Below are 13,595 nucleotides of genomic sequence, written 5' to 3' on the forward strand. Positions count from 1 at the left end.
TGTGAAACTCTCAGAGATGCAGCTCATTGGCTGGCGTGGGTCACGTGGCCATGAACCAATCACAGTGGTGAAGAAGATGCACTCTGATTGGCCAGCCTGGGTCATGTGCTCCTCCCGGAAGCCAGCTGTGGGAGGCATGCTGGCTAGACCATCACTGGACAGAGAGTGGGGCGGGGCAGGTCAACACTTGTGCGGGCGTCCAGGACGCCCCGTACCCTTTTGCCCTGTACGGTCCGTAACAGCATCATGCGTCTCCCATCCGTGTACAGTGGGCGTCAGGGGCTGTTGGGAGATTCGGTGCCTCTCAGTCCCCAGGTTAGGCTCCCCGGTTCCTGCAGTGAAATAGGACTCCTGCCAGGAGTGATAACCAGTGCTCCTCCGGCGCTCGCCATGTGCCCGGGACTGCTGTAGTACCTTACTCGTGTGTCTTCACAACCCCTTTAATCCTGTCAACTGCGCTAGGAGGTGGATCCTGTTATTAACCTAATAGTACCCATGAAGTCATTGTAACTTGCCCACGGCCACGCAGCTGGCATGTGGCAGCCCTGGAATCCCAGCCCCAGCCACCACCCTCCCACCCTGTACTGCTTCTCCCACCCGCCAGGTGACGTCAGGCAAGGTCTGCCCTCTGAGGCGTCAGTGCCTCCATCTAGAGTTGGACTAACATGTTTGGGGGGTTTAGGGATGGATCTGGGAAAGGCTTCAGGGATGAGCGGTGGAGGGTGGGGAGGTGAGGCCTTTGCTAAGGTGGCCTGGCTTGGAGCTTCTCTGCTTCTTTTCCTAGGGCTGTCCCCGCAGCAGCCGTGCCCGAAGGTGGTATCTGACTGCCGGAAGCAGTGTGAGGAGGACTACTACCTGAATGGTGACGGCCGCTGCACGGCCTGTGTGAGCTGTTCAGGAGGTAAGGGCCTTCTCCCCTCCAGGGGCTCCTTCCAGGGAGGGGGTTCCTCAGGGGAGCGGCAGAGAATCTAGAAGGTGGGGAGCATCAAGATTTGGTGCCTGTACTCTGAATTGGCCCCCTGGTGCCTCAGTTTCTCCCTCTGGATTTGTGAATTGATATCAGCCTTGACCTTTTCATCCAAACTTTTTAGAGACATGTAGTTAACATGTTTTCTCAAGGGAGGGACTCACATTTATTGAGTTTAATCTTCAAAACCCACTGGGGGAAGATTCTTTTCTTATCCCCCCTTTGTGGTGAGGCAGCTGAAGCCTAGGGAGGTCAAGGGCCTTTCCAAAGTTACAAAACTCTGGTAAGCGGCAGAACTGGCTTCAGAGCTGATGGTCTGACACCAAGAGCTGTGTTCTTTCCCTAAGACCACAGCGCTTCCAGGACTATTTCAATAAGCACTTCTATTGCCAATTTCTTATTATGGTTAGTGAATGTGGTTTGTGTGCTGTCTGGTGTCTATTTTGCTTTTGTGTGGGTTTTTGGGGTGTGGGGTGGGGAAATTTGTTCAGATTTCTTGTGGCCTAATAACTTTCCATATTTTTTTAGCGTGTTTCATGTGTTTGGGGCAAAAAAAAAAATGTGTATTTTGTTTGTTGCATACAAAATTCTATATATACCTGTTAGACCAAGCTTGTTAATTGTGTTATTTAAACAACATACATCCTTATTTATTTTTGTCACTTTCACAAAGGTTCATTTTTGAGATAGATGTGTTACAATCTATCTCCCAATGTGCTTGTTTTTCGTCAGATTTTCATTGTGTTCTATCTATTTTTGCTTTATATATGTCAAAGCTATGTTATTAGGGACAGTGTTCACCAATATTATATTTTCTTGGTGGATTGGGCCTTTTATCAACATGAAATATACCTCTTTGTGCCTTATAATGTGTTTGCCTTAATTCCATTGTTGTTTGATATTAATATTGCCATTCCTCTTTGTTTACGGTAGCATTTCTCTGGTATATCTTTAAATTTTTTAAATTGACAGCATTTTGGGGCCAGCCCTATGGCCTAGTGGTTAAGTTCGGTGCAATCTGCTTCAGTGGCCTGGGTTCAGTTTCTGGGCACGGACCTACACCACTCAGCAGTGGCCGTGCTGTGGCAGCGACCCACATACAAAATAGAGGAAGACTGGCACAAATGTTAGCTTAGCGTGAATCTCCCTAAAGCAAAAAGAGGAAGATTGGCAACAGATGTTAGCTCAGGGGGAAAAAAAATTCAAGCAATACCGAAGGGTAAGGAAGAAAGCCAGCTCTGGCCCCTCCCACATCACTGAATGACTGACACTTCTCTGTACCTCTAAAGAGAAGGATGGTAGGTTAGTAGCCAGACAGACTATATGCATACAGAAAAAAGGAATTTTTAAGAGGATGGGATCATATGATTTATGACATTAAAATGTTTATATTTAATTTTATTTCAATGTATCAGAGGAAGAAGAAACTAAAGTGAAGAAATTTAAACTATCACAAGAAACTAGTTCCTTAAAAAAACCCTCTAAAATTAAGAAAAGAGGTTATGAAAATCAATAAGCGGTTAGGATCATTTAAGGAACGACTCTCTCTTGTGGTAAAGTCATAGTCTACCTCTTTCAATTTTGAGGTAGTATCGCGTAGCATGATTCCCGGTAATTAAAAATGAAGTAGTCAGCCTGCCGACCTGCCCCTCCTCTTGCTGACTTTTATTGCTTACATTATTTTTCCTTTGTCATAGTCCATGATGTTTATATTCTTTTCTGTAACCCGAAGTCCCTGGGCGTGTTAGCTTTACTTTGCTATTTAAATTTATCCATTGTGTACTCTGAGTACATTTACCACAGCTTCTCTGTTCCTGAAATTTTCGTTTGGATTTATCACTTGATTGGTTAGAGTTCACTGTCGTGGATTTTTCAGGAAGGATTCATCTTTGCACATTCCTGGACTTTCATGTTTGAGAATGTCTGTTGGCTTTATACTTGAATGACAACTTGGCAGGAATACTATTATTCCTGGGACATCTTTTCTCTGGAACTCAGCAGGCCTTGGTGCATTGTCTTCTTGTGATGAATATTGCTGTGGAGGGGTCTGGAGTCAGCCTTCTCTTTTCCCCTTTGTAGGTGACTGCAGGGAATAATGCTTTCTTTTTCCTTAAGGATCAAAAACTTAACCAGAATATACCTCAATACTAATTGTTTGGACCCAGTTCTTCCTGGTGTCTGGGGTGCCTTTTCTATCTGCGGATTTAGTTCTGCCATCATTTCAGGGAAATTGACATCGATTTTTATCTCTGCAATAGCAGAGATAAATGACTCCAGTCATCCTTATGTTTGATGGTCTTTGCCTCTCTTCCTTGTCTATCATCTTCTTAAATTGCATTAATTTCTTTGTCTTTTTACCTTGCATTCACTGGTATTTTCTCAATCTTTTCTCTATGCTATTAACTCAATTTTTTATCTTATCTCTTTTGTTTCTTGCCTCCTGGGTATCCGCAGCACCCCCAGGACACTGGTAATTTATTTCCTGGATTTCTCATGATGGTGCTGTGCATCTCAGTTTGTTTCCTTTAGCTCTGCAGTCTTCCTTCTTATCTCATCCTTTATTAAAGTCACCTTTTTTTTGAGCTCTTCCTTTATTGCATTTATGTTCTTATTAAGTTCCTTCATAGTGTGAAGCACTCCTGGGATCACTTCTGTTTGTTTTAGACTGGCTTCTTTGTCTTTGCAAACTATACATATTCCTATCATTTTTTTTTTTTTTTTGAGGAAGATTGACCCTGAGGTAACATCTATTGCCAGTCTTCCTCTTTTTCTTTTATCTCTCCAAAGCCCCAGTACATAGTTGTATATCCTAGTTTTGGGTCCTTCTAGTTTTTCTATGTGGGACCCTGCCTCAGCATGGCTTGATGAGTGGTGTAGGTCTGTGCCTAGGATCTGAACCTGTGAACCTCGGGCAGCCGAAACGGAGCATGTGAACTTAACTGCTATGCCACCGGGCCAGCCCCTACGTATTCCTATCTTTTTAAGATCTTTCTCTTTTTTTTTTGTCTCTCCCTCCCTCCCTTCCTTCTTCCCTGCTATGGTACATTTGCCGAGTTGCCTTGTTAGGTCTTCCTCCTTGCTCAAGCTTGGCAGGGGCAGCAGCCCTGGCCCTGCCCCCTTTCTGCCCTGGTCCAGTGTGAGTGACTCCTCCTTTACGCCTGCCCCACCTCACTGGGCTCTAGTTCGTCTTCTCAGCTCAGAGCTTCAGCTGGGGACTGAGTGTGACTTTTTTAAAACGTTGTGGTAAAATATACATAACATAAAATTTGTCATTTTAACCATTTTGGAGTGTACTGTTCAGTGGCATTAAGTGCATTCACATTTTCAGGCAACCGTCATCATCATCCAACTCTGTCCCCGTCAGACACCAGCTTCCCCTCCCTCCCCCACTCCCCAGCCTTGGGCATCCGCCATTCTACTCTCTGTCTCTATGAATTTGACTTCTCTAGGAAGTTCATATAAGTGCAATCATACGATATTTATCCTTTTGTCACTGGCTTATTTCACTGAGCATAATGTCTTCGAAGTGCATCCATGATGTAGCGTGTGTCAGAATTTCCTTCCTTTTTAAGCCTGAATAATATTCCATTGGATGGATCTAACACATTTTGTGTATCAGTGTGTGTCAATGGACACTTGGTTGCTTCCACCTTTAGCTGTTGTGAATGTGCTGCGGTGAACATGGGTGTGCAAACGTCTCTTCCAGTCCCTGCTTTCAGTTCTCTTGGGTGCACACTCAGCAGTGGAATTGCTGGATCGTGCGGTAATTCTGTTTAATTTTTGGGGGGAATCCTGAGTGTTGCCTCTGAAGCTCATTTTCGGAGCCTGCAGGCCAGCGGGGTGGTAGTGCCCCAGAGATGGGCGTCGTCACGCAGGGTTTGCGTTCCCCTCTGTCAGGGAGTCTGTCAGAGCTCCTGCTGCCCAGGAAGCAGTGGACCCCACCCCTAGGCCTTCTGCTCACTCCCACAATTTGGCCCTGCCTCCCGGAAGCTGGCCAGTCCAGGCAGTCATTCCCGCCTCTGCCCTGATGTTATGGATGGCCTCTGCTCTAAGGCTTTTGCCTTGAATTTTCCAGGGATGTCTACTCATTGCCCTCAGTCTGCCTCTCTCCAGATTTTTGAGAATTGTCAGGATTTTATTCTCTCCTCAGTACAGCTTCTGGGGTGCAGTTGAGACCTAGGGGCTATACCAGGCTCACCTCAGCAGGGAAGAGAGAGGGGAGAGTCTCCTGAGATGGTGTCAGGGGCCAGGCCTAGGAGAGCCTTTTATCATTTCTCCCCACATCCCATTGGCCAGAAGCCAGTCACATGACCCCCAACCCTACTGCAAGGGAGGCTGGGAAATGTAGTCTTTCTCTGAGCCCTTGTGAAACAGGAATTGATGAACACAGCATCGTGTTCAGGGTATTCCTTTTTACAGCTGAAATTTCCTTTTGCATCTCTGAGAATATTATAATTAATATATAATAATATATAAGAACTGATTCTAAAGGCTTGTTCTGTTTTCTGTTTTATCTGCTTCCTCGGGTGTTAGTTCATTTTGAGTTTGGGGCTCTTTTTTCTTGGTGCTGGTTCTCGCTCATGTGTGGTGACTTCTAGTTCTGCACATGTGTCTGATGCCTCGGGGGGTCTGCGGGCGGGGCTTGTGAAACCCACCTCAGAGCAGGTGGGGGTAAGCGGGAGGGGCGGGGTGCTGGGCAGGGTCTGGCTGGTCTTTGGTTCTGCAGGGTCCCTTCCCCCCGGGTATGGCCAGCCCCGGGGCACCGCCTGGCTCACCTCACCCAGGAGTCTCCTTGGGGGGCTGCTGGCTTCCAGCTCTGCGGCGTTAAGTGGGTGAGAGGCGTGGGGAGAAGGACCCGCTTGAGGGTCCGGCTGCACTCCCTGTCGGATTCCCTGGGGCCCGCCCTGCCACGCATCCACCTGGGGCCTGGAGCCCCCAGAGCCTCGCCCAGCATACTCCTCTTGGGCATATTTTGGGCTGCGGTCTCCTTTTTCCCTCCAATCCCATCTGCCTTCCATATTTCAGGAAGTCTTCATCATTTCGGGTTGACCAAGGATGCCCCTTGCTGTTTTCCAGGGATGTTTGCATTAACTAATTAATTACTTTTACCAGTGATTTTTTTCCGTTCACCTTTTAAAGTGTACAATGCAGTGGTTTTATTATATTCACAACGTGCAACACCACCGCTATCTAATTCCAGAATATTTCCACCTCCCCCCAAAAAAAACCCTTACGTCTCAATTCTGCCCTCCTTCCATCCCCTGGCAATCACTAATCTACTTTCTGTCTCTATGGCTTTGCCTCCTTTGGACATTTCATATAAAGGGAATCATGCAGTATGTGGCTTTTAGTGTCTGTCTTCTTTGACTTAGTGTGATGTTTTCAAGGTTCATCAATGTTGTAGCGTATATCAGTACTTCATTCCTTTTTATGGCTGAATAATATTGCATTGTATGGATATAACACATTTTGTTTATCCATTCTTCAGTTGATGGACATTTGGATTATTTCTATTTTTTGGCTGTTATGAATAATGCTGCTATGCACATTCATGTACAAGTTTTTGTGTGGACACATGTTTTCTGTTCTCTTGGGCATATATCTAGGAGTAGAATTGCTGGATTGTATAGTCAATCTATGTTTAGCTTTTTGAGGAACTGCCAGACTGGTTTCCACAGCACTGTACTAATTTATATTCCCACTAGCATTGTATGAGGATTCAAGTTTCTCCACATCCTCGCCAACCCTTGTTATTGTCTGTCTTTTTGATTCTAGTCATCCTACTGGATATAAATGGTATCTCAAGGTGGTTTTGATTTGCGTTTCCCTAATGGCTAATGATGTTGAGCATCTTTTCATGTGCTTCCTGGCTATTTGTGTATCTTCTCTGGAGAAAAGTCTTCTCAAATCCTTTGCCCATTGAAAAAATACTTAATAGAATTTTTTTTAGAGCAGTTTCAGATTTATAGGAAAATTGAGCAGAAAGTACAGCCAGTTCCCATATGCCCCCTCTCCTCTACCACTCTGCACAGTTTGGCCTGTTATCAACATCTTGGATTAGTGCGGTCCGTTGTTACAGCTGATGAACCAATGTTGGTACATTGTTAACTGAAGGTCGTAGTTTACATTAGGGTTCACTCTTGGTCTTGTACATTCTATGGTTTTGGACAAATGTAGAATGACGTGTATCCGCCATTGCAGTATCGTACAGAGTAGTTTCACTGCCCTAAAAATCCTCTGTGCCCCGTCTATTCATCCTCCCCCCACCCGCCCCCCCTACCGAACCCTGGTGACCACAGATCTCTTTACTGTCTCTGTGGTTGTGTCTTCTCCAGAATGCCGTATAGTTGGGATCACAGTGCGGAGCCTTCCTGGATTGGCTTCTTTCAGTTAGAAACAGGCGTTTAATGTCCTTCTATGTCTTTTTTGCCCATTTTAAAATCGGGACGTCGGGCCGGCCCCGTGGCGTAGCGGTTAAGTGCGCGCGTTCTGCTACTGGCGGCCTGGGTTTGGATCCCGGGCGCACACCGACGCACCGCTTCTCCGGCCATGCTGAGGCCGCGTCCCACATACAGCAACTAGAAGGATGTGCAGCTATGACATACAACTATCTACTGGGGCTTTGGGGGAAAAAAATAAATAAAAATTAAAAATTAAAATCGGGACGTAATTTATTTTTAGTACCATTTCGGTGATCTTGAGGGACGTGGGCTAGGAGGTGGAGGCGACCTCATGGAGCCCGCCTGCCTTCTTGCCCTCATCTCAGGAACATTCTGGAAGGAAAGGATGAGCATGCCAGCTGCCCTGTCTAGCGGAAGGCTACAGCAGCATCCTCTCTCATGTGCTGGCCTGTCCCTGGGGGTTCTCCACATTCCCTCCCTCGCCTTCCCTCTGTTCCCCGTGACCCTTCTCTGTGTCCCTTACAAGACCTCGTGGAGAAGAAGCCGTGTTCATGGAACTCCTCCCGCGTCTGCGAGTGCCAGGCTGGCATGTTCTGTGCCACATCAGCCACCAACTCCTGTGCCCGCTGCTCCCCCCACTCCGCCTGCCCAGCAGGGATGATTGTCAAGTTGCCGGGTAAGTCTCCCCACCCTCGGCCCAGGACTACGATCTGTGCCAATGCCGCACCCCTACACAGGGATCCACGTGACTTCCGACCTCCCACCTCCTCCTTCCTGTGGCACAGTTCGTGTCTCCTTTCACCATGACGCTGCGGATGCCCCAGGCACCCAGAGCCCCCTGCTGCCCTTCCCCACCTTGTGTCCCTGGCTCAGAGAGACCCTGGTGGCCCAAGGCATAGGCCTGGCTGGAAGAGGTCTTGGGTTAGTTTGAGGCTTGAAGCAGAAGTTCTCTGATGCCCAGTAGACAAGAAGGAAACCTCAAGTCTCTGTCCTGGTGGTTTCCCGGAAGATGAGGGCTTGTTTCCCTGTTTCACAGTCGAGGCATTGGGAGTTAGAGGAGCCAAGAGATTGGGCACCAGGCTCAAGACTGAGAAACTTAGGTTTCTTTTCCAACTTGCTGTGTGACCTCAGGCAAGTTCCTTACCTTCTCTGGGCTTCTGATTTTCTGACAATAGAAGGAAGGCCAGTGGCCAGAGAAGAGTTAAGGGTCACAGATCTTGTGTGGGTGGCACTGACAGTGCCTTTCAGGAGGGAGGAATGGGGAGTGGGTGGGCTTTAGACCACAGCCCGGAAGAGGTGCCACAGCCACACAGGGGACACGGGAGGGGGTGAGACAGGATCAGAGGGAGCCACGTCAACTGGGGAGAAAAGTGCCAACACCGAGCCCATGACCCCTCCCCCAAGCTGGTCCTATTCCAAAGCCCCATCCCCGCCACCCTCTCCCCCACCCTCCTTCCTTCCCGGCCCACCCTCACCACCTCACACCCAGCCCCCCCCCAGATTTGCCCCCCAATTCTCTCTCCCGTTCCCCCCCCCCAGTTCCTCCCTCATGGCAGACATCCAGAGCCACCCTTGCAAAACCGAATCTGATTCCTCTCTCTCTCTCTTTCTCTGTCACACATGCGCACACACACACACACCTGCTAAAACACTTGAGTATCCTCTCTTTACTCCAATGATGATGATGTGATCCTTTGGCAAAGGAGAAGAGGTTTTGGGGGGACTTCTTTTTCAAGCCTGCGCCCTTTGGCATTTCTGGGTGGCTGGCTTATTGGGCTCCCAGTCTGGGACATACGAGAAGGAAGAAGAGCGGGGGGCTGACCACCGTGTAGTTCCTCGGGTCCCGAGGCCGCTCGCCGATCCGCCCTCCCCCTCCCCCTCCCCCTTTCAGTCTTCCTTATGCGGAATGCCCAGGGCTTTGAGCTGCTCTCAGGGGAAGGAACGGGGGAGTGCGTCCACCCCATCTTCCAGAAGCAGGGTCTCGAGGACCTGATCCTAGACACGACCCTGCGTGGTGGACCCCTCCCTCCTCCGGCCGCAGCTCTTAGCTGCAGCCCCGCTCTCTGGGCTCCACCTGCTCTGTCTTCTTTCCGTTCTGTGGACCTGCGGCGCTTCTCCCTCCTACTAGGACTTTGCACTTGCTGTTCCCTCTGTCTGGGACACCCTTCCCTGCCCTCACTTAGTTAACTCCTACTCAGCCTTGAGCCCTCCGTGCAAACATCGCTTCCCCAGGTCAGGCGCCCCGACCTCTCACCGGGTCATGTCCCCATTGTGATCGCTCGTTGCACGGTGTCCTCCGCGAGCGTCGATACCTACGTTCTTGTCTGTCTTGGTTTGATCAGTGCTAGTCTCCCTCCCCAGGCTGTAGCTTCGTGGGGGCCAGGACCACGCCCGGGGTGCTCACGGTCACCTCTCCACCACCTTATTGAACGCCAGGCACAGCATCTGCTCTCCAGATGTTTGTTGAGTGATGTGGGGGCAGCGGGCAGGGAGATCAGAGCTGGGGCAGGAGGGGTTCACGTCTGCACGGATCCTCCCTGGGTCATGCACAACGCTCTGCTAAGGGACACGCGGGAGCCTGGCACCCGCCAGCAGGGGCAGGGTGTGGAGTGAAAAGCGCTCTGGACTGGGCGTCAGATACCTGGGACTTTGTACAGCTTTGCATCTGTGGGGCGTCTTCCCGTCCCTCTCTGGGCCTCAGTCTCCCCATCTGTAAAATGTGGAGATGTGACTAGAAGGCTTTGGGGGCCTTTCCAGCTCAGAAACTTGCATCTCTGTGAAAAGTAGCCTTGCATTCAGTTGTTCCAGCCAGGGCCTGTGGACCAGCCAGGACCAGCTCCCGCTGGTGAGGCTCTCTCAGTGGTGTTCCTGCGATTGCCACACGGTGGCGCCAGAAGCCTCTCTTTGCTGCCCCTAGACCTGCACTGTGCAAAGCGGTGCCACGGGCCACGCTGGCTGTGGAGCACTTAACATGTGTCCTCTCGCATGGAGATATGCTGTCAGTGTAGAATATGCACTGGGTTTCAAATACTTAGTATAAAAAAAGAATGTAAAACGTCTCATCATTTTTATATGGATTATCTGCCAACATAATATTTTAGATATATTGGGTTAACTAAATATATTATTTAAACTAATTTCACGTGTTTCTTTTTCCTTTTTTTAATGTGGCTACTAGACAATGTAAAATGACGTGTGTGATTCACATCGTATTTCTGCTGGAAATACGATGGCAGCCTTTGGCTGCCAGACCCTGGCTAACTCCTGGATCCCCTGTGGGCTCCCCCACTGGGCAATCTCAGGGCCTCAGTCTCTCCAGCTGTGAAATGGAAAGGAGTTTCTGCTGCAGATTCGGCTCATAGCGAAGCCCCACGCTAAGAGCTGTGTAGGCTTTCTCTCCTGAAATTCTCACAACTTGTAAGGCCGACTGTGTTAGCCCCGTTTTACAAGGGAGGAAATTGAGGTCCAGAGATGGCAGGTAAATTGCTCAAGACCACAGAGCAGGGAATATCTGAGCCACGGTTTGAATGTCACACCCAGCTCTTGTCACCCTACCGCACTGCAGAGACACAAGATAAGTCAGCATTGCTCCTACCTACCTCCGCTGAAACCTTCAGATCATATCCCCGCACATGTGATCACTTTCTAAGAAACAAGGCAAGAGTCCAGATGGGGAAAAGGACATGCAATTTGTTGGGCATTTACTGTATGTCACACAGTGTGACAGGCACGTTAGATACACTCTGTTTATCCTGACAGCAGCCTTGTGAAGAGTGTGTTCTTGTAATCATTTGACGTGCCCGGCACAGCTAGGACCTCATGGAGGTGGCAGGCAGACTCAGGTCCACTGGACGGAAAGTGCTGTGTTTTCCTCTCACCCTGCTTCCACCCAGATTCTTCAGGACGCTGGGTTATAAGTAACAAAATCTCAAATTTTTTGTCTCTTGGAACTGAGAAGTCTGGGGATAGCTCTGGATAGCGCCAGGCCAGGACCTCTGTCTTTTCCTATCTCTCATCTCTACTCCCCTGTGTGTAGGTATCTGTAAGATACTAGGCTGGCTTCCTGCTCAACCCCAGTGGAAAGACAGCTTCTCCTTCCTATATTTTCAACAACCAAAAACAAAGCCTTGAAATGGCATCTCATAGGCATGGTTTGAGTCACGTGCCCACCCCTAAACCAGTCCATCACAGCCAGAGGAATGGATTGGATTGATTGGTCCAGTCTGGCTCCATGGCTACTCCTGGAAGGGAGGGTCAGTCAGTCCCAGCCCCTAAACATAGATACTGAGATTGGGGAGAGTAATTCCCCAGGGAAAATCTGGCTGCTTTATCCCAAGGGAGACAGATGCTGGGCAGGCACAAACACCAGATGGCCACTGCGTTTTCCAAGTGCCCCATCCCCGACTGTGGTTGTGGTGGTAAAAGGTCTATTCCTGGAGTCTTCGGACTCCTCAGTACCAAGTCTGATGACATTGCTGTCCCCCTGCAGGCACAGCGGAGAGGGACACCGTCTGTGAGCCATCTTCCCCAGGGACCAGCCCTGACTGCAGCACCAGTCCCGAAGACTGCAGGGCACCTGCCAGGTGACTCCAGGCTCTCTCCCATCCCAATGACCTTAGTATAGGCTGTCCCACTCCCCAGGACGCCCCGGGCACAGCGGGGTTGGGGGTGCGGGTGGGGTTCAGCCCAGGGTGTCAGGACTCCAGGGTGCCTCTCTGCCACTCCCACAAGTCATTTGAGGCCCTACTGTGTGCCCAGCCTGCTGTGAGCACACAGGACACCTGGCCCTCACTCCCAGGAGCAGACAGTGGGCCTGCCAGGGGCTGTCGGCAGGGGTCTGGGGTTCTCTATAGAAACCGTCATCCCTGAGCACAGCCCTCCCTTGCCCCTCAGGAGGATCGACAGCCCCATCTCTGGCTCCCCTCCCAGCGGCACCACCCCGCAGGCCAAGCCCCGCCTGACCTCCCCCGCAAGCTCCCATGCCAGGACCATGCTTCTTGGAGGGGGCACCTCGGAAGAGGATTCCAAAGCGACGAGGGCTCCCAGCTTTTCCTTCTCTGCGGGGAAGCCCAGTCCAGACCCAGGTATTTCTCCAGAGAACCTGTGAACTGTCTTCCAGGGCAACGGTGTCTGATTGGTGGGCAGCCTGTGTGTGGCAGTCCGAGCGTGTAGGCACTGAGCTGTGGTCTTTCCCAGTGTGGGGACAGGAGGGTCTCAGGGTCTCCTGGAGCTGAAAGCATGGAGGGCCGCAGTAGAGAATGGAAGGACTCATTCATTTAACAACAGTTTTGAGGGCCCCCTGCATGCCAGACACCAGGTAGGTGTGGGGCATGCTGGTGTCGATTTGATGCCCTCCTGGTTCCCATGGCAACAGATTGGGGGCCTCAGTTCGCTCCTGTTTATTACTGAATAGCCTTCCACTGTATAGATAACACCACACTTTGTTTATCCAGTCTTTGGATATTTGGGTTGTTTTCACTTTTAGGCTATAATGAATAATGAAATGTTTTCATTTCTCATTTTTTTTTATTGATTTGTGGGACTTATAATTCTGGGTTTGAGCCCTGTGTTCAAAATATCTTCTCCTACCTTGTGGCTTGCCTTCTTCTTCTCTTTCTGGTGTCTTCCTGATAAAAAGATGTTCTTAATTTTAAGGTAATCAGAATGACCCCTCTTTTCCTTTATGACTAGTGCTTTTCATGTTCTGCTTTGTAAGTCTTTTCCTCCACTGCAGTCTCAGAGACAGGCTACATTTATTTTCTGGGATCCTTATTGTTTTGCCTTTCACATTTCGATCTGCTGTCCTCCGTGGCTTTTGTGTATGGTGTGAGGCAGGGGTCACATTAAAAGTGTCCATGTGAATATCCAGTTGAACCAACACCATTTATCAAATACATTATCCTTTCCCCATTGTTTTGCCTGCCGTCTTTGTCGTAAATCAAAGCTCCATATATGTGTGGGTCTGATTCTGGACTCTCTTCTATTCTGCTGATCTTTTTATGTATTCTGGGTGAATACCACACTGTCTTACTTACTATAGTTTTTGAATAAATCTTGATGGATAGTTGAGCAACATCTCCAACTTTGTTCTTCACCGGTGTATTGGCTACTCTTGGTAATTTGCATTTCCACATACATTTTAGGTCAGCTTTTCAGATTCCACAAAATGTCTATTGATTTTGATTGGTTTTGATTGGGATTGCATTGACTTTATGGATCGGTGTGGA

General features: G+C 49.2%; 1 protein-coding gene across 6 annotated transcripts in view; it reads left to right on the top strand.

Annotated features, from left to right (window-relative positions):
* Positions 1-13,595, top strand: part of TNFRSF8 (TNF receptor superfamily member 8) — a 63,329-nt gene that overhangs the window by 22,908 nt on the left and 26,826 nt on the right. The window contains exons 1-5 of one of the 6 annotated variants that reach the window (XM_058552927.1): positions 132-231; positions 785-901; positions 7,895-8,044; positions 11,858-11,951; positions 12,262-12,452. In XM_058552927.1, coding sequence (XP_058408910.1) covers positions 7,957-8,044; positions 11,858-11,951; positions 12,262-12,452 — 373 coding nt within the window. In that variant the 5' untranslated portion in view covers positions 132-231; positions 785-901; positions 7,895-7,956. Of the gene's footprint in view, positions 1-131; positions 620-784; positions 902-7,894; positions 8,045-11,857; positions 11,952-12,261; positions 12,453-13,595 lie in introns of those variants that run through there. The other 5 variants (XM_058552925.1, XM_058552926.1, XM_058552929.1 and 2 more) reach the window with 5 other exon arrangements.

This window comes from Diceros bicornis, chromosome 13 (assembly GCF_020826845.1).
Source record: "Diceros bicornis minor isolate mBicDic1 chromosome 13, mDicBic1.mat.cur, whole genome shotgun sequence".
NCBI lineage: Eukaryota > Metazoa > Chordata > Mammalia > Perissodactyla > Rhinocerotidae > Diceros > Diceros bicornis.